Source organism: Euprymna scolopes, chromosome 17, assembly GCF_053919585.1.
Source record: "Euprymna scolopes isolate OS-2025 chromosome 17, ASM5391958v1, whole genome shotgun sequence".
Classification (NCBI taxonomy): domain Eukaryota; kingdom Metazoa; phylum Mollusca; class Cephalopoda; order Sepiida; family Sepiolidae; genus Euprymna; species Euprymna scolopes.
Window position 1 is genome coordinate 88,342,377 of NC_136498.1, and position 22,050 is coordinate 88,364,426.

Sequence of the window (22,050 nt, forward strand, 5' to 3'; positions counted from 1 at the left end):
AGGGATAATACTTTGCCTCCTGTCTGTTTTGCATGATAAACATTAAAAATCCCTATACTCCTAAATCCTCCGCAAATCCCTGTATATCTATATTGTATATTACTGCTGTATTCTTGTAAGTTATATCGTCTCTCCTGTTTCAACTGGACAAAAAACCAATTGCTCTTCTCCCCAAGCTGATATAAAATCACATACTGTGGGAGGAGGGTTTAGCTTCCTGTCCTAAACTTTAGTAGGCTGACCTTTTGAAAATCGATAAATATTAAACATCTATAGATTTCTATTGCTAAGGTATGCATTAGCTAAACCTATATTTATACTCTATAGAATATCTATAAAACAGATACCTATTAGCCACTATTTGTGCCCAGATTATAAGTGATCTATATTAACTAGCAACTATATCTTTCTTTCACTTAGATGGGATAAAGTACTGGTGATTATCTTTACATGAAAACTAACACCTAAAGCACGTTTCAAAATGCACCCTAACCCTTATACTATAATTTTCCAATTTGTCACTAATCCACAAACCATATTTGATCTTTTCTTAACCCTAGTAGATATTAACCTTTAACCCCATACTCATACATACCTCCTTTAAAAACGTAACCACATCTTCCAATCTGAATCCTATTCCAAGGAGTGTAACTTCAAAGCAGATACTATTAATCCTGACAATCCATGCAGGAGCATAGAAATACCTGGCTTTGAAACCAGGTACAGGGAAACCCCTCTTGGTGCTGATGGACCAATGCATCTGGTCAGCTCATCCATCTAGGAGAAAGAAAACTCCGATTTGTAAACCTGTGTCACTGACCTCATATATCTTGGCACCAAACAGGGGAGGGAGACCTCCTCAGTCTTTGACGACAACCTCCCTAGAGCTGGTGACTTGATCAAATCACCGGTTTGCAAACCTTAACTGCTTCAGGAGTTGATAGGCTCTACCTATCGCCCGGCTGCCATACTCCTTCTTTGCCTAGTCAGGAGCAGAGGTGCAGCCGCAAGGACTCATTAGAAACGCCCAGTGCTTAGCATTGTTTCCTGACTAGGGCAATGCCATTCCCCACATTTGCCTTATTCCCTTCCCCTATACCTGGGCATCTTGGAAGTGCTGGTTTACCATATATGCTAACATAATTGGATTAAGCCACTCCTGTCGGACAGGTTTGAGGGTACCGGGTTGACAGTTGCTGGTTTCTAACTGACAGTACAGTAGCATTACAAGTTGATTTTTTCTTTTTAGATAATTGTTATTTATCAACTTGCATAAAAAGATCTATGTAAAAGATGCTTAAAACCGTTTGAATTATGTAACTACCATCAGTAGTTCAAAAGTTATGAGAATTTTAAGTGCCAAAATTTAGGCTTTCCCATGCACTCTTATGTAAAATTGTGTGCTCCTTCTGATTATGCAGTAAAATCTGATGTACCTCTTTACCATAAGCCATGAATTATAAATTAAGATGTACAATTTTCAATTTTTTTTTTAAACTGGCGCATGGTATCATACAGTGGGTGTCTATTCATGAACAAAATTAATTATTATAGTGGTATTTAAATATAGCTGTATTGAGAGCAGCCATTTTCCTGCCTCCTCACCAAAGCAGAGCTTAATCCAGTGTAACCATTGAATACCTAAAGCGCATTCATGGCCGGTATTTACTACTCCCCTCAAAGAAAAAAAAATTGATTAGATATGAATTAATCTCAGAAATAAATTGAAGAAAATTTTTCATATAGATTTTAGATTTCTGTAAAATATGGAAATTCTCACAGTCAACCAGAACTTATGCATTTTGGGACCAGTCCAATTTTCAATTTTGTAAATCCTCTCTATCTGGCCCAAAATATACCCTTATTTTCTGAGATGCAACCATAAATCGTACTCTACATGGATCCTCAATGTAACTTTTACAGTATCAGGATACCAGGAATCCTGATAAGCAACAACTATATATTCACCAGTTGGTCATTTTTATCATTTCTATTGTTGTTTTACTGAAAATTCAATTATGTAAACAAAGAAATAAAGCTGTAATTTTTTACCTTGTTTCCACCTTAACATTTAAAATGATTACTTCTGTAGGTTTTAAGGTATGCTGAAAACAAATATCACATTTAAATTTTTTGCAAATAAGTAGTTTCAGGATATTAAGCAATGCCATTTCTTACGTTATCGCTGGTGACAATCTTGGTATGTGCAAGCGCACAAACTCAACCCCAAGAAACTATACACAAAGTGCATACCAAGATAGCCACCAACAATAACGTAAGAAATTTGCAGAAAATTTAAATGCGATATTCGTTTTCAGCATACCCGAAAACCTTTAAAGGTAGTCATTTTAAAGAAAAATGTTATAGTGGAAACAAGGTAAAAGTTTACAAAATGCATCACAATGAAATTCTTTATCAAACCACCTAATTATTATTATTATTTAGATACCCTCAGTTTAAAAAAAAAAACAGGTTTGTTTTACAGATTCGAAAAAATGGTCTTGACAATGAGTTAAAAGTAAATTCAAGTTTCAGGATATCTTTTTTATTTAATTATTAGGGGAAAATACAGGATAGTTAACAAAAAACACCCTTCCTTCCTCATGTTAACAATGGGTTTCTAAATAATAATGTTACTATTTCAGCATGGTAGCATAAGTGCACAAGTACCTTTCGTTATTTTATTGGGGGGGCACTAAAACGCATATACTTAGTACATTTTGTTGGTTTTTAACGCTTTTAGTACATGTGTTAGTATTGTTTGGAAATCAAATTTGAAAGTAATTTTTTTAAAATTGACGAACTCAGAATAAAAGATGAATAGTCTAGTAAGATGAAAGCAGAAAGACAGTTTTCTATTTTTAAGGGAATACTTTAGTCAGCTCTGCACATTAGCGCTTAGTGAGCTGTTTTTCTGTAAGCAGATTTGAATTTCTATCAAGGATAACATTTTAAAGAAATTTCCGCACAATAATTATCAAATATTTACATATTATACATGAAAATAATTCTGAAACTATTATCTATATGAAAATGGATGATATATACCGATTTATCTATCAATTTTGAAATATTCTTCGTCAACTTTGTTTGGTTGTAAATTTGCTTCCTGTGGTCATAAAAATATAAATCAAAGACCAGTAGAGATGGACTTGTTTTTTTTGTTGTTGTTGTTGGGTTTTTTTTTCTTTTTACGTAGGCATCACCACTTATCAAGGCCAAGAGGCCACTCGAGGATAAGGGTAAAAGAAGGTACAAGTACAAATTGGACAATATAGTAATCGTTAGTAATGGAAATTCGGTAAATTTGTTAAGTGGAATGGCTCATCAAGAACTTGTTTACGTTAGACTTGAAGACAACCATATTGTAGTCAGCTGGAAAGCAGGAAAACGGAAGACAATTCCACAGGTGTGCAGTTCTAAGAAAGAAGCTTTGTTCATGGAATCTACGTTTAGGTTTAGGCAAAGATAAAGAATGGGGGGATTTATTGATAGTGTTTTCAGCTAGAGAGTGTTTCTTGTGAAAGTTTGGTGAGGGGGACCATAGATTGAAGCTCAGTCGAACACTTCCATGAAAATAACGTACAGCAGAGACAAACTCGCAACATCTCTTCTGTGAGATAGAGGTTGCAGCGAAGAGAAAAGGACATCTCCTATGAGGCTACAAAGTCTATTTTGAACTCTATCAAGGCAGGACAAGTCCTTTCTAGCAGCTCCTGCCCAGATGTGGCAACAGTACTCTATCCTTGGATGTACCTGGCTCTTATATAGATAGAGAATTGCATCAGCATTGAGATATCTAATGGATCAATAGAAAGATCCCACCATTTTTCCAGCGGCCTTGGCAGCTGATTTGATGTACGTGTTCCATTTAAGATCAGGAGTAAAGGTCAAGCCCAGAAGCTTGTCAAAACTTGAGGCTTCCTGAAGACGAGAGCCATTCATTTCAATTGATGCCAGATGTGGATCAGAACGTTGATGATGTAGAGTGAAGCTTGGTTTATTAAGAGTAACCAGCCACTCCTTTCCCCATTGTACCACGCGTTCAAAATCAGAGGAGAGAGAACTTGGTCGTTTACTGTCTTAGATGTGCTACCATAAATGGTAGTGTCATCAGCATAAATGCCTACAAATGATGTAAGAATGTGATTTGGAAGATCATTAATGTAGATCAGGAAAAGAGTTGGGCCCAGGATGGACCCCTGAGGGACTCCAGCATTAATACTGTGAGCTTCTGATTTTTGCCTATCAACTACTACTCTTATGAACCTATCAGAAAGAAATGATTTAATAATTGAGAAGATATTTCCAGCTATACCATAGTTCGAGATCTTGTGAAGTAAACCTTTATGCCATACTCTATCAAAGGCCTTAGATATGTCAAAAGCAATTGCCCTAGAAAGGTTGCCTCCATCGAGAGATTCGCTAATCCTATGAGATATAACTGTAAGCACATCTGCTGTAGCAGAACGGAAACCATATTGTGTGTCACTAAGAAGATTTTTGCTGACATGGTTGATTACTTCTGTATTTAACACAGATTCCAGCAACTTACTCATGACACACAGGAGACTTATTGGCCTGTACTGAGAGGGGAATGAGCGATCACCTGAATTCTTAAATACAGGGCATACTGATGAGATTTTCTAGGGTGATGGGAAGCAATTCTCCTTAAGACAACGTTTAAACAGTTTTGTAAGTATGGGCGCTAGTTCTGGTTGAAGTTTTTTGAGTACTATAATTGGAATACCATCAGGGCCAGTTGTTTTACTGGAATCAAGGTTTTTGATTATCTTGGTAACATCACGTACAGGTATATGTATATCACATAGCGTGTTTTCTGATACAGGAGGAAATATTGGGGGTTGGTGGCCTTGGTCGCAAAGGGTAGAATAAGCTGCAAAGTTCTTGGCAAAGAGTTTGGCTTTGTCTGATGCTGATGAGATTACCTTAGGTCCATTGAAGATAGTTGGGATAGAGTACACGCTTCTGTTCAGGATTCTGTTTGCTATTTGCCAAAACTGGTGGGAACCAAGCCGCTGCTCAGCTACTTTGGACTTGACGGACTGAGCATACAACTCTCTTGCGTTCTTTATTACTTTCTTACAATGGTTGCTGGCAGTCCTGAAAGCGGCTTTAGTTTCCATACATCTATTACGTTAGAAGCAGTGGAAAAAGTGATTTCTATGGTCAATGGCAGCAGAATATTCTGGAGAGAACCATGGCTGACTGTTTTTGCTGGAACTTTTTCAAGGGTATGAAACGGTCTGTACCTACAATTAACCATTCCGTCAGGTCTGATACTATAGAGGACACATCCTTTTTAAACATGGAACACAGAGATCCGATATAAATGTACGGAAGCTATCCCAGTCAGCCTTAGTGTATCGATATACTGTACAATGGAGAGGTACGTCTGGGGACTTATTACATTTCATTTTTATCTTAATTGATACAACAGAGTGGTCGAAAGATCCAAGAGGAGATGGAACAGAAACTGAACATAGTTCAAGGCAAGTTGTGAGAAAAAGGTCTAGTAGACTCGCACACTGGCCGTCATTGTTGGGCAAATGGGTCGGTTCATGAACAATCTGAGTGAGGTCATAAGCAATGGAGAAATCATGACAGAACCTCCCCTCATCATCGGTTTTGTTTGAGTGGGTTAACCATTCCACATTGTGAACATTTAAGTCTCCACAAACGTTAATGTTAGCTAAAGGATAAGCAGATTTGACGTGGTCAATTTTCTCAGATATGCTTTTAAAGATAGTAACTCCGCTGTTGTGGGGGCGATAGAGAGTAAATATAAATGCAGTAGTGTGAGCAAGTGCAACACGGAAGCACTTATAGGGTAAATTAGGATCTTTTCTGGAGATGCCCCTACCACATGGAAAGCTATCTTTAATAATCTTGGCAATCTTGGGGGTCAGATTTAGAAGTTAAGTTAGAGTATCCTTTAATTACGAACTCATTTAGGGAAATAGTCTGTCTAATGTCAGTTTCGCTTAAAAATAAAAGGTCTGGTTTAGTCTCCTGTAATTGGGTTTCAACCTCTGGAAGGTTAGAACGATGTTGGAGAAGGAGACATAGTAGTAGTGGGGGGGGGTCTACGTTGGAAGTTGGAGATCCGGGTTTAATCATGTATTTTTTCTTGAAACTTGTCATGATGGAATTTTGGAATTTGTGGACTAGGTCGTCAGATTTGCTTAGAGCAGGAGAGAGAGGGGAAACTAAGAGAGAAAAAGAAACAAAGAAATTTTTTTTTTTTTTGTAGGACATGATATGGTAAAACCGTAACAATTACCCACTAATATGGCATCGAGAGGCGCCACCAGAAGCTACTGCATGGTCCAGAACCCATTCACCAAATGGCAACAGCAGCCCCAGTACTTTGCACCTGCTGATAGGACAGCCTCCCTAGTGGTTAATCTAAGGTTCGGGTCCCTGACTATCAGGCAGATAACATCAGCCCAGATAAAATGTTTACCTCCAGCACCCTTACTAGTGACATGGCTACAAAGATAGACATAGAAACAGAAAATTTCCGCCATCTCTGCCAACTGTTCACGCAAAATACTGCCAAGCTAGAATACAGCTTTTTCTTCTCCCTTTGTTAGAAAAATCACTCATTAAAAAATGAGGACTGAGGGACAAATAAAGAGAAGCAAGAGTAACGGGAGCTGCCGATAACTCTACTCTCCAATTAAAAAAAAAAAAAAAAAAAAAATTATTAAGTATTGTACTTAATAAAAGTCCAACTGGCATGTTTAACGGAAAGTATGGTGATAGATTCCACTCTCACGAACTAAAAATGAATACAATTACTTAATCTATTTTTGCAATCAACTTGGTAGATAAATAAACATTTATGGACGAGAAAAGCGCTAGCATTAAATAAAACAATAAGAAAATAAATATATAAATTAAATACTGAAATAAAATGTAGTTATTAATATTTGAATCTAAAAGATAAAATGTATGATTAATATAGAAGTCACTTATCTCGAAAAACAATTTCAACTCCAAAATGCAAACTATAGAAGAGAATTTTAGCTTTAATAACATCAGCGTTCAAAAGACTTTCTTTTTTTTTTCTTTTTTTTTAATTAACCGTTAAAAAAAAAAGCGTGATCATATTCTGGACTTTAGCTGGTGACGTTATAAGTAATTGCGGGATAAAATTAAAGCAGGATTGAGGGATGGGGACTTGAAGAAAAATATAATGGTTGAGTCTATGCTATCTTTAAGATCAAGTTAGTAGATAGATAAACATTTATGAAGAAGAAAAAAGCTAGCATTAAATAAAACAATCAGAAAATTAATATATGAATTAAATACTGAAATAAAATATAGTTATTAATATTTGAATCTAAAGATAAAAAGTAGAATTAATATAGAAGTCACTTATTTATATGTACAATTTCAGCCATATCCAATCAAATTTAACCATGTGCATGTGTATCCAAACGTAATGTATAGAATGTAAGCATTGAAAAAACAGTTTCCCTTTTTGTTGTTATATTTTACCTTTTTTCATTTTTAACTTGAAGCATAAAAACATTGAACGCATAAAAGAAAAATAAATTAACATTATTGGATTGCTTATTTTATTCTCTTTCCATCAATGTAATTCTTTTAAAAATTGACCAACAAATAAAAAAGATATGACTTGTTGAAGCACATTAGGTATGTAAGATTGCTAATGTCCACGAAAATACAGCATACACTTGTAATGCTAAGTACAGGAGCCCTAACTCTTTGGTAGCACTTAGAGCGGCTGTTCTATCATCAGTTGTATAATATCAGGATATTTGTAGTGCCATGTCGGTCATGGAAAGAGATCCAGCACGCATCTCTAGTGGGCATTCTCGAGTCCACATTCCTGTGGATGAAAAGCTGGTTGATGGTTCACTCGTGCTGCATGATGGTGGCTATGCACATCCGTTTTGTCTAGCATTTCACCCTAGATTTGAAACTATGAAATAAAGTGAAATGACAGCTCAATCCAAAAAAACATTCCAACCAGAGACACACTCAAATAATACCCCCCTCCCTTGAGGCTTGCATTTACAAATATCCGAGGTCTTAGAACTAACTTAGATGATGTAGAATCATTTCTCCTAGCAAACTATCTTGGCACAAAGTGAAACTAACTTGTACTCCTCCATCCTATCTAACATGTTTAACATGTCTGGTTATCTTCCACTTTGTCGTAATGACTCTGACAGGCACGGACTTGGAGTCTATATTCGTAACACCCTCCCCATATCTAAGGAATCTACACTAAAATCAGGTGACCAAGCCTTCATATGCTTTAAATTAACTTACAACTTAGTGTTAGCTACCTGTATTTTCTTTATCGCTCTTCATCAACCCAGGACTGTACTATAATCAATCATGTCTCTGACAGCATAGATGTAGCACTCTCCCTTGACACTAGTGCCCAAATACATTTATTTAGTGACATTAACACCCACCACAGAAATTGAGTTGGCTTTTCTAACTACACTGACACAGCTGGTAGCGTCATCCATAACTTTTTTATATCGCATTCCTTAACACAGACAGTAACATTCCCGACCTGTCTCCCAGATCGTGAGGACCAGCAAGCCTCACTTCTGGATCTATTTCTGATAACAGTTCCTGAGGATTGTGCAACAAATACTCATTGCCCACTTGGGAATGCTGATCATGCTGTTATAATGATAATGATCTAAACTTTCGACCCCAAGTTGAAGAGCCATTGCTCAAAACGACAAGGTACTACAATAAGGCTGACTGGGATGCCATTAGAGATTACATCAGAGACGCCGCCTGAGGAGATATCTTTTCTCTTCCTGCAGAATCGTGCACAAAAAAGACTACAGTAACTGAGAAAGCTAACATGCTTGCCTGACATTTTGCCTCAAACCTTACCTTGGACCTATCAAACCATTCCCTCCCTGATTTTCCTTTGCGGACAGAAACCACACTAGATGATCTGAAAATCATCCCTTCTCAAGTACATGATATCATAAAAAAACCTAGACACCTCAAAAGCATGTGGACCTGATCTCATTCCAGCTGTGCTATTAAAAAAATGCTCCGCTGAGGTTGCTCCAGTTCTCTTTAAACTCCTTAACAAATGTCTTAGCAAGTCTTGCTTTCCTGACAGCTGAAAAACTGTTTCCGTGGTACCAGTTTACAAAATCTCTGTTCAAAGAACTGACCCATTGAATTATTGCCCAATTAGCTTTTTGCCAAAATATTTGAGTCTTTAATTAATCAAGCTTTAGTCCACCACCTTACAGCTGCTAAACTTCTGTTTGACTATCAATATGGATTTAAGCAAGCCCATTTTACTGCAGATATTCTAACTGTAATTTCTGAACATATATACCAAGCACTAGATAAGGCAGAGGAGGGGAGGGTAGTAGCCCTAGATATATCTAAGGCTTTTGACAGGGTATGGCACGATGGTCTTCTCATGAAAATAAAATCCTATGGTATTACTGGACGAATGCTTAACACGATTAAATCCTTCTTAAATGAGAGAAGAATCCAGGTTGTCCTCGATGGGCATATGTCCAAACAATATGATATAAATCCGGGTGTACCTCAACAACTGATCCTTGGTATTTATTATTTCTGATATTCATAAATGACTTAGCTGATAAAATTGTCTCTGACATGGGTATATTTGCCGATGACCTCATGCTCTATAGCAGGCACGTGGGGAAACCTAATGAGCACATATCTAAGGCAATGGTGGAAACCCTAGAGGAAGACTTTCAGTCTGTAGCGGAATGGGGTCAAAAATGGATGGTAACGTTCAAAGCTGCCAAGACAAAACTTGTTTCCTTTAATAATTACATGAAACCTTACCAACCACTAATAGCTATGGCTAAAGATACATTACCTGAAAGTACTTCCTTTAAACTTCTTGGCTTAACATTCACAGGAAACATAAGTTGGAATAGATACATCAATATTATTGCCAAGGCTGCTGCGAAGAAGGTGGGCTCTCTCTACCGTGCTAGAAAGTTACTTATGCCTGAAAGAATCCTGTACCTCTACAAAGCCACTATTTGCCCATGTATGGAGTATTACTGTCACATTTGGGCTGGTGCATCTGCTACTAGTCTCTCGCTCCTGGACAGAGTTCAAAAGAGAGTCGCCAACCTAATAGGTCCTGAACCATCATCTAAGCTTCAGCCCCTGTCCCATCGATGAAATGCTGCATCCCTCTGCTTGTTTTACAAGTATTTCAATGATGGATGCTCTGATGAACTACAAGCTGTTATACCCCCTCGATGAAAATACCCCCAACAAACCTGACAGTTAGTGAAGTACCACCCCTACACAGTAGAGATCCCTAAATGTAAGAAAGCCTTCTACTCTAATAGCTTTTTCTCTAGAACTGCTATACTTTGGAATTCTCTTCCGGGTTCCTGCTTCCCCAACTGTACTAACATGCAGAAGTTCCAGTGTAATGTGAACAGACATCTTGCTGCTAAACTCCCTACGTAGTACACCTGCAACTTAGGTCCCTGATAGTAGCCCCTTACATCAAAGTGGCAATGTGCCTTGTTTGGTGTGAAAATATAATTGTAAAAAAAAAAACTGATAAAACCAAACAGTAAAACCATTTAAAAAACTAAATTTATTGGACTCAAGGAGCCTGAGTCGGATAAAAAAATTCCAACTTCGACTCCTAGTACTCTTAGAAATTCGACTCCGACTCCAGCTAAAACCTCCAACTCTGACACCGCAACCATGGTAAATACCGGCCATAAATGCTTGTTTATTGCTACATCCCAGATTTAGCTCTTGTTTAGTGAGAGGCATATAAATACCTATTCTCAATAAAGCTATATTTAAACACCACTATAATACTTAGTTTTGTTCATAAATAAACACCCACTGTATGATACCATGTGCCAGTTTAAAAAAAAATATTGAAATTTGTACATCTTAATTCATAATTTATGGCTTATGGTAAAGAGATACATCAGATTTGACTGCATAATCAAAAAGAACACACAATTTTACATAAGAGTGCCAAGTTTTATGAAAATAGCTTAAAAAATAAATAAATGGTGGCGAAATTAATGAATTTCTTGAAATGTCCATAATTTAACCAACTTTTTCTAATGAAAAATGTCCACAGAAAAGCCTAAATTTTGGCACTTAAAATTCTCATAACTTTTGAACTACTGGTAGTATTTGTATAATTCAAACGGTTTTAAGTATCTTTTACATAGCTCTTTTCATGCAAGTTGATAAAATAACAATTATCTAAAAAGAAAAAAATCAACTTGTAATGCTACTTGATAGAAACAAAACAAAAACAATTTTAGAATTTAGAGTGGGGGTTAATTTTACATAAATTTAGTGTAAAATAATTCACTATTTCAAGACCATGCTAGCATTTTAGTTGACCAATTTATTTTTTTATGAGTGATAAATGGTGCACTTTTCTTTAAGGAAGGATCTGTTTTTTTTTTTTGTTGTTTTTTTTTTTTTTGTTTATTTGTTTTTTTTTTTAGATATTTATATGTAGCTTACTAGAAAGGAACTTTGTGTGGTGAGGAGCTTGCCACTTGGACTTAGCGTCATTGTTAGGGCTAAAGAAGGTTTGGAGGAGGAGGCTTGTGACTCTAACCTAGGGTTAGAGGTAGGACTAAGAGAGTTTTTTTTTTAAGAGGGCATTTTACACCCATATTTACAGTTAGTGGGTCATAATTATTGGCTTTTAAAAATGTTATGCCATAGATTTTGGACATCAAATTACTTTTAAATATGTAAACTTACGTAAATAAGGGGTAGGAAAGTTAACAAGTATTACAACAAACAGACAAAAATAAATTTCATTTAAAACAAATGACGTCATTAACAGAAAACGTGATGTTTGGAAAGCTTAAGTATTTTTTGCCTACTTATTTAAATATGAAAAAAAAAACACTTTTTGCAAAAGCTAACAAATCGTTCACAAATGTTGGATAAATTTGGTTTTTATTTTCAATTACATTTCTTGTCCGAGCGGCACATTATTTCGTTAAACTTTCCAGTTTAAGACGTTTTTTTTTTAAATTTCTTTACCTGGACTTCAGGCCAAGAGCACAGTGTAGTATTCTGATGCTACACTTCGCCTTTTCTGTCCTCTGTTAGGGAAGGAGAAATCCTTAATGACTAAGACAATTTTTATGTTTGTTTCTATCCAGATTGACCATTTTTGGGAAGCTGAATTTTCCTCAAATTAAAAACTGACCTTGTGTCTAACTGTTGGGGAGGCAAGTAAATAGAAACTTAACTAGAAACTGAGCACCTCCTACAAATATTTAATTTAAAATAATTTAAAGACAGCTGCTCCATCATCAGTGGTATAATATTGAGATAAATTGTAGTACCATGTCGTGTATGGGAAAGAAAATCTGCAGTTATCTCTGGTGAACTTTCCTAAGGCCACAACTTTCTAGACAATATTCGGCTAATAGTCTACTTGTGTATGCATATTTTGTATTACAATTCACCCTCTTTGCTCAACAGTCTACCCCCGACCTGAAATTATATGGAATAAATAGCACCCCCCCCCCAAATGAAATGACATCCCAAATAAAAATCACTATCAAACTAGATGACCACTGAAACAAAGCTAATTCTCCTCCTCCCCTGAGGCTTCCATTCACAAGTATTCGTGGGTAACCTAAACGATGTAGAGTCTTTTCTTCTAGTAAACTCGCAGATAACTTAACATTAAGTGAAATCCCCTCTAACTGCTTTAATATGACAAGATACTTCCCTCTCTTCCATAAGAACTCTGACAGATATATGCACAGTCTATATTTGCAGCACCCTTCCCTTGACTAGAGGGAAAAATCTTTCATCAGATAATCAGGCCTTCATGCGTTAGCTACTTATATTTTCTTTACCATTCTCCCTCGAATCAGGACTGTACTATAATCAACTATATATCTGACAGTATATATACTGCACTCTACTTAGATACTAATGCCCAAGTACATATGTTCGGTGACTTTAATGTCTACCATAAAAATTGATCACCTAGTGGTTTCAGTAGACATCACACTTAAATTCCAACTCCAAAGTGAGGAGCCATTGCTCAAAATAACAAGATACTACAAAAGGGCTGACTGAGAAGCCATCAGAGAACACATTCTCTCTTCCTGATGAACAGTGTGGCAATGAGACAACTGAATTGTGCAAAACAGGCATTGAAGCACATTCCCACATAGAGCTTCATTCTCCCCAATGTTTTACTTCAAATTGTGCAGCTGCCATTGCACAATGTCAGCATGCATTCTACTGATTCATATATCATAAATTAAGTACTTATTGGCAAAAATATATAGATTCTAAAAATCATTGTAAGAATGCCACAGCCAAAAGTAGGCATGCTTAAATAATCATACAATGCATAGTTGCAGAACTCTTGATGTTTTGAAAACATAATAATGTAGTGAATAAAAGACAATCAGTAATTCTTCTACTATCCAACAACCAGAAGATTGCTTGCATGGCAACTGAGAAGGCTGAACTACTTGCCTCCAACTCCATCTTAGACCCAACCTACTTTGTCTCCATCTTAAACCTAACAAACAGCCCCTTCCCAAATTTCCTAATGTGGACTGATACCACACTTGAATATCTGAAAATCACCCCCTTGCAAGTCCATGATATCATAAAAAAAACTTAGATACTTTCAATGCATGTAGACCTGATCTCATCGTTGCTATACTAGCCAAGAATTGCTCAGCTGAGCTAGCCCCAGTACTTTACAAGGCAATGGCAGAATCCTTAAAAAATGATCTCTAGTCTGTAGTGGAATGGTAACATTTAAAGTTACTAAGACTAAGATTCCTTTAACAATTATGAGACGCTTTCTCAACCACTGATAGCCATGATTAATAACAACCTACCTGAAAGTCCTTCCTTCAAACTCTTCAGCTTAATATTCACAGGCAACATGTGGACATTGTGAAGGCTGCTGCGAGAAAGGTAAGTTCCCTCTATCATGCTAGAAGATTACTCACACCTGAGAATATCCTGTACCTCTACAAAGCCACAATTCACCCATGCATGGAGTATTGTTGTCATATTTGGGTTGGTGCATCTACCACTAGTCTTGCCCTCTTGGACAGGGTTAAAGGAAGAGTCTCCAATCTAATAGGTTCAATCCCTGTCCATCGCCATGACATTACATCCCTATTCAACATGTGATGTTTAACAGATGCTGAATTTGATGAAATCTCTACTTCTACTGAAAGGATGGATATAAAATTTTAAAATTCAGTCTTAATATGTTTTCTATAAATTTACTTATATTAAATTTTCTTTTTCTTTTTTTACTTTAATTCTATTTTCAAACTTTACCTTCATTGGAAATTCTTGTTTTTCAGCTCAACATTGCAAGAATAAATCATTTGGTTGGAAATGTATGCACAAATGTAATTGTAAAAATGATGAACAATGTGACAGCCTGACAGGAGAGTGTCCTACAGGATGCAAAGAAGGATTTTATGGTATCAATTGCAAACTCCGTAAGTTTAGCTTCACTTATTTCTTGTTAATAGTTTGAAAGTAAGGGAATTTCTTTTTATTTTATAAACTAACTAGCATGAGTACCCAGCGTTGCCTGGGTTTACATACAGTTCCGTTTGGAACACACCTGCTACACTAATCATTTTCATCATGGGTAACATGGATACCCTCACAACAATTCCATAAATAAAAGAACGGATAAAAACATGTAAATTTAATCGTTCCTTAAAAGAAGAAGTACCTGATTCCCTCTACACCAGATATTTCGGCAGAATGGATACAGATAGAAGAAACTATTTCCCAGATATTGAGTACTATAAATACCCACCCTAAAAATAAATAATTAAAAATAAATCATTAGAACTTTTGTTTCACTAAAGATAACAGCGAATGCCCGTGTGATCGCAAAAATAAATAAATAAATAAAAATAACCAAGTAGATAGAACTCCTAAAAAAAATGAAGATCTATCAACATTTAATTCAAAACAATTAAATTAAATTTTTCATCATTTTATGCTTCTAATGTAATCTCCCTCCAAAATAACAAAAATGAATTTGTCATATGTTGGGCTTCATTTTGTTTATAAAAGTGTAAGGTGAAAGTACAGAATGGTGTCATAAAAATTAATTAAATTTATAATTATTTTATGTTTCAAATGTAATTCCCACGCCCACCAAACAAAAAAACTGTATTTTTCATGTTTTGCCCCATCCATCTCCATCGCTAAATTTGAAAAAAAAAAAAATGCTAGAGATGATATATCTCGTTGAATGCTTTGTGGCCAAAATGGGTGTTCATTTTTACGTTAAATTTATATAGAAAAGTGATCCCCCACTTTAAAATGTTAATTTTCTTTTTTTCGAAATTATTCTTTCATATTATTTATAAAGATTGTTTAAACGTATTAGGGCCCAAAAAAAGTAGGTCCTAATTTTTTTAGAGGTTAAAAGACGCTGAGTCTCGTCGTAAAAATTTACCTTTTTTTTTTAATTAGAAATTAAAGTTTGTAATCGATGAGATTAACGTGAAAAAAAAAAGAAAGAAAAGTGTAAATTTGTGGAATTCAGAGGGGGGCAGTAGATCCTATTTTTTTTTAGGTATTAAACAACGATGGGTCACATCGTAAAATTTGCGATTTCTGTATAGCTGTTTAAAGAATAATAACAACAAACAAATGAAATGATCGGAAGATTCTAAGGGGCAAATAACTCTAAAAGTTTTTTAAAAATTCGATGTTGAAATAATAATTCCCCAAAAAATAAATGTTATCAATATAATTATTGTTTAAAATGTATTAAAAACAATTTTAAATAAAACACTGAAAACAATTCTCTCGCTAGAAACATTAATTAAGATACCGCTATTTAATAAAATCGATTTTTCTTAATGTCATATGCAAATGACATAATCTTTTTATTGTATCTAGTTTCCAAGAATGAAGCTATATATAGAAATAAATGAAAGAGTAAAGTAAGGAAACTTTTGTATATATTAATCAAATTGTGAACAAACAAACAAACAGGATTACGGATTTATATATATAATAGATGTCAGAATTCCCCACAAAAAATTACTAAAGAGGGGAACTGCAGGAGTACAATTAAATCTGCTTAGAACATATTTCCCCGTAAATTGATATAGAAATAGTTTTCACTCGTTTCAAAATTTTGAAGTTTAAAGCTTTAACAATAAGTATTTGTTTGAAAAAAAATAATTACTTCCTGATTCCTTTTGTAAACAAATTTCTGAATTTTGTTGAATCTGAATAAATTTTTTACAAGTTAAAATATATCTATGTGACAGAAGTTTGGATATTACAGAGAGGACAAACAATGCTTTTAAATTCCTGGGTTAAAAATTAATAAATTAGTAAAATTTCAAGCTAAAAACAATTTTATTAACCTACTTTTTACTATTTTTTTATTTGCCCTGTTATCTGTCTTTGTATATGATTTGAATCTGATTTTTTGTTTTGTTTTTATTTACTTTTGTTTTGTTTTTATTTGCTTGGGGTCATATAAAATTAAATAGGATGAAATTCTGTGTAACATCTTTATATTAAAACTTCTATCTCTTCTTTTCTGCAGCCATCTCTATCTTTTTCTCTTTCTGTTTTACTGTCTTTCTCTGTAACCCTCTCTGGATCTTTTGCCTAACTCGTCCCTCTCATTTGTTTTACTGTGCTGAAACATATACTGGATCTACATTTTTTTAATGTAATACTGTATTCTCATATTTATTGTTTCTGGCCAATAGAACAAAACAATGATATTTTTTAATATAGGTAATTCTATTCCCACTACGCACTTTCACAATAATATGAACAGAAATTATGCTAATGATGAAAATAGTCCAAAGGGATAAACTATTATATTGTAATTCACATTTATTGATAGTGCACATCAGCCAGTTGAACTTCTTTATCTCATACTCACTTGACAAATATCATTCAGTAATATTAATAAAAATGAGTATTTTACAACAAGCAATGTCTGACTCCGTATACTCTTCTAAAAATATATATGAAATAAAGTAATTTTTAGATAATAAATTGTTTCAGATATTTCCTAGATTAACTCCTTAAAGACCCACCCTCTTCTAAAAATACCTATGAAATAAAGTGATTTTCAGATTGAAAACTGACTCCATATATCCCCCACCCCTAAAAATATATATATATATAAAAAAGTGATTTTTAGATTGTGAACTGTTTCAGTCATTTTTGGAACTGACTCTATATACCAGTGCTTTACAACCTTTTTACTGGAAACATTCCACTGGCTCATGGAACCTCTATGCAATAATTTAGTTGTCTTATGCAAAAAACAGCATTAAAATATAAAATGCAATAAAAATACTCATGTTCAAGGCATTGTACATAATTGTTATACATGAAATGAAAATAAAAATTGTACATATTTGAATAGATTACACTTATTCTTATCAAAAACCCAATTGGAAATTTAATCTTGGCGTTTCTTAATCATTTAACCGACCCTGTGGAAATACACAATGAATTCAGAACGGCTTGCTTGGATAAGGTAAAGACTTTTGTTTGAACTAGTAGGGCCCGAAACTCTCAATATAGCCACAGAAGAACAGCTCCTACGGAATATACAACTCATTGCGGTGAAAGGTGCATAGACATAGATTGCATAATACGAGACTGCAAGAAGAGGAGGGTCCCGCACAGTTTTTAACAAAGCTTCAGTCCCAAGTGAGGTTTTGCAATTTTACTGTCCAGTATCCTAACAAGAGCTGCGGATTAACTATAAACTATTCAGAGGACATGGTGGCTGGTCAACTCATAGCTGGACTTGCAAATACAGAATACCAATGCAAGTCATTGACTGAAGCCAATATGTTGACAACAGTGGAATAGAAATTCCACAGATTGGTTAGTCTAGAAAAAATGGATACGTTGACTCCTTATTTGAAAAGCAGCCGAAATGAGCGTTCGCCATTTGGCTCAATGAGGTCTGAGACGGAACCATCTCGGGAGAGGGAGAATCCAGAATCCTTGAAATAAACTGTGTGAAGGGTGTGGGAGGACATCACACCCCAATGAGCTAAAAGAACGAAAGAACTGTCCGGCAAGGGAACTCAGGTGCCATGATTGCAGAATTACTGGACACTTACGTAAAGTGTGTCAAAAACCAGAGAGGTTGACAACGGAGTCAATGTGTGATTCAACATGACACCAGCTTGGTGAATGAAAGAAGATTGAAGAAAATGGAATTTTATTTACCTCTGATACAGCATCCTGTGACCTCTGATCCCGTCCAAGTCACAATGGTTGCGATTGTCTTTTCTCCACGAGTTCTCTACAGGATTCTTCCGCGTCACAGGCCTCGTTTATCGGGTTGATGTGCCGGTTTTCGCTGAAAATAATTAGCTTCTCATGCAGGCAAAAGAAGACAAACTCAGATATCTCTATTCTACTCAATTAATTCAAGCGAAATTTACTAAGTGTGTTCATATATATACAATTGTGCAGTTCGATTTCATATAAAGCACTTAAGTCCCAATAAGTTTTAGTCTCTCAGTAGTGACGGATGGCAGAGAGATAGAGGTGTGGCGACGATCCCTCGGTCTGATTTCGACTTGCTCAAACATGGCTCCGACTCTACTCTGAGATTTTTGGTGCGAGCATTCACTTATATTTCGAGGGAAGGGTTGGATCGGGGTAAGCCACTGGGCCAATCACCGGCAGGTATATAATTTCCGGAGGTATCCCGATTCCTTACACGGCCCAAGAATCTGTGATCACAGCTCAACTCCATTCACATGATTAGAGAGTTTAACACCGTGACCCCAGTCTGGCCTTACTCAGAAACCAGATGTCCTTGAGTTGGGTTTCGCCAGGCCAAGAACGAAATTATATTTCATTCTAGCTTTCAAAATGACATCATTTGTCATTTTTCCCAAGCAATAAAAAGTATATGTCTGTTTTACAAAACATAATAAATTCATAGCTTAACTCCTCCTTTCAGCCAGGTTACCTGCTGCTGCCCGGGCACTCAATAATGCTTAACAGTTAATACCAGCATAGTTGCCCGGCCTTACTCAGTGTTTTGGGAGTCTTAATCTCCCCCCAATGGAGAGCTCTACCGCTCCCAGAGGCAGTCACGTAACATCCCCCCCAGACCCATTGGTTTCTATGCAAATGAATGAGTCTAAGTCATCTGCCTACATCAGCTTCACTCCGTTGCCTTTCCATAGCCATCAATACCAGCTGGATTTCATCTACTGTTTCTCCTTTCCATTGTTGTATCACCTGTTAGAAAAGAGAAGCATATACATAGTCCGAACTCGAGTTCACAACCACCCCACAGATGAGGGTTCTCCACACCAGCTTGTCATGCGAACTATTCCCCTTTTGGGTTCCAAAAGTTCAAAAAGTCAATTCAATAAAGTCAAATTTTTAAAATCAAAAGAAGTTCACAAAGTCTCATTACCTTTGTTTTCACCAAGATTATAATAGATATATAGTGCTTCCTTTTTTTTTTAACCTAATTATAACAGTTCTCTTTTTTTTTTCTTTTTTTTTTTTTTTTTTTAAAGAATCATGCAAGTTGTTCATTCCCCCCCCCAACAATAAAAAAAGATACACAATTATACAGGGTGACCCCCAAAAAACAAAAGCTAAATGGAGGTCGTCTAGAACATATGCTGTAGAACGGAGAAAAAAAGTTGTTTTGATATGATGTTTTGAATATAATGAACTAGTTATGATCAAAGTTTCATTTCATTCAGACAAAACACTAAGAAACGGGGCCTAATTAGAGTTGGGGCCTGTTTTTTTGGTCACCCTGTAATAGTTATTTAGAAAATTTTTCCACAAATTAAGTCACCAGGGTTTTTCCAAACATCCACCATATTTATTTTTTCATACATTTTTTTTTTTTTTTTTTTTTCAATGAAATGAGAAAAGTCACTCACTAAAAATTTTTCACAGTCATTATTAAAGTCAGTTTTTTTTTCATGCATTATGAAAGGTCTCTTTTTCCTTTAACAAGTTACAATGAAAATATTCAACTCAAGCAAAAAATGTCACTCAGTTTTTTTTTCAGTCCAAGTTCATAAAAGTTACTCAAATTTTCTTCAATTAAAAATTCACAAAAGTTACTTGATTTTTTTTTTTAATCAAAAATTTGCAAAAGTTATTCAATTCTTTTTTTCAATTAAAAATTCATGAAAGTTATTTAAAAAATTTGGAAAAGTTACATGAATTTGTAGACTACTGAGCCTCTACTGGGCAATCAGTACCCTCTTTCTACCTGATTAGTCTACCTCCTCTCACCCTCTGACAGTCACGATCAGGATCCTCCTGGGCAGTTCATGAGTCAGCGCCCTGCAAGAATTCCAATAAAACGGAAAAGAATAAAAAAGAGAAAAGAACATTCAAAGTCGTTCTTAATGCATTCGCATCTCGCCTTCTGGAGGGTTCTCGACACGCGTGTGCTTCCCTTGGTTGGGCATCAGGAACTGGGTTTTCTTCAGGTGGGGTCATTTGGGCTGCAGGTGGGTTTGGACCGGAGTTACCCTTGTCATCAGCGTAAACAGCCTCGAGGTGCTTCTCATTATCTTTCAGCCTCATTAGTCCTCTTACATACCATGCCACTGTTGCCACACCATATCATCTGCACTCCCAGGTATAACTGCCCCCTCCCCAATCTTAAGTATAGCCACATCCACGAGTGACAACAGGGCTGTTCCTGCTATTAGATGCTTTCTGGCTGGACCCATAGCCAAAAACCATCGAACGTACTTTACAGCACCCCCTCTCCCCAACGTCCACCCTGAAGTTCAGCCTGTAGGAAAAAACAGAAAAAAAAAATGATTTTGGTTATTAGCCTCCTAGTTCATCATTAAAGTTACCTCGCACGTATTATTCATTTATTTCTTAATCCACTGCCTTGCTATAGCACTTAACACGATTAATGACTCACTTTTCCCCAATTTCTCTGGCTTAATTAACGCTTAAGTCCTCTAGAATTCCTTTCGATTAAAAGTCGAGTATTAAAAAATGCGTAATTTAATATGCCTCGCAAGCACTGATACTCCAAGGAAATTCTGTTACTTGATTGACTCACTTTTCCCCAATTTCTTTGACTTGATAAACGCTTCAGTCTTCCAGAACTCCTTTCAATTAAAAGTCAAGTATTAAAACACGTAATTTAATATGCCTCGCAAGCACTGATACTTTAAGGAAATTCTGTTACTTGATTAATGACTCCAAGTGCAAACACCACACACAGTTATCTACTCACAGTGAAAAGGCCATCTAAAGAAAAATGAAATCACTTTTCAACGTTAAAATGAGTGCATAACAAAAATAACCTTCCAATACTCAGTCCCACTGAAGGAAAAATACTTCCAGACTGAGGAAAAAAAATTCTCTTAGCCTTATTATTAACAGAGTGGCAAGCCTAACTATCTTCCCATAATTGCACAAAGACCCTTTTAAAACCATATATGATCGTCTTTAAAAAAATGTACAGGATTTATCTCCCATAAGAAAAAATTGTTATCTGCCCTAGAATGGCCCAAAATGGGGAATCATTTTATATTAAATTCTAAAACAAGTTTTGTTTATCTTTCATTAAAGTTTTTCAGGGTGTTCACCTGTAATTGCCTAAAAAGGTAGAATCACATATATTGTAGAGGTGGTCAGATAAGGTTCTGTCTATCGCCGGCTTCCATACTCCTTCTTTGCCTATTAGTCAGGCGCAGGGGCACTATCACAAGTGAATTGACAAAACACTTAGTGGTAGATCTTGTTTCTTGTCTAGGGCATTGAATGCCGTTCCCTCACTCCCGACACATCCCACCCCTCATAACTGGGCACTTGGGAGTGCTTGAGTACCACGCATGCCTGTGCAATTAGATTAGGGTGATCTTCTTCTGATGGTAACGGATTGACAGTTCCTGGCTGCTGTTTCCGACTGGTAGTACAGGGGCCCTAACTCTTTGGTAGCGCTTAGAGCGGCTGCTCCATCAACAG

General features: G+C 35.9%; 1 protein-coding gene across 2 annotated transcripts in view; it reads left to right on the forward strand.

Annotated features, from left to right (window-relative positions):
• The window catches only part of LOC145296841 (receptor-type tyrosine-protein phosphatase alpha-like), a 978,869-nt gene that overhangs the window by 377,076 nt on the left and 579,743 nt on the right, over positions 1-22,050 (forward strand). For both annotated transcript variants that reach the window (XM_080142961.1, XM_080142962.1), the window contains exon 4: positions 14,400-14,540. In XM_080142961.1, the coding sequence (XP_079999087.1) occupies positions 14,400-14,540 (141 nt within the window). The remainder of the gene's footprint in view (positions 1-14,399; positions 14,541-22,050) is intronic.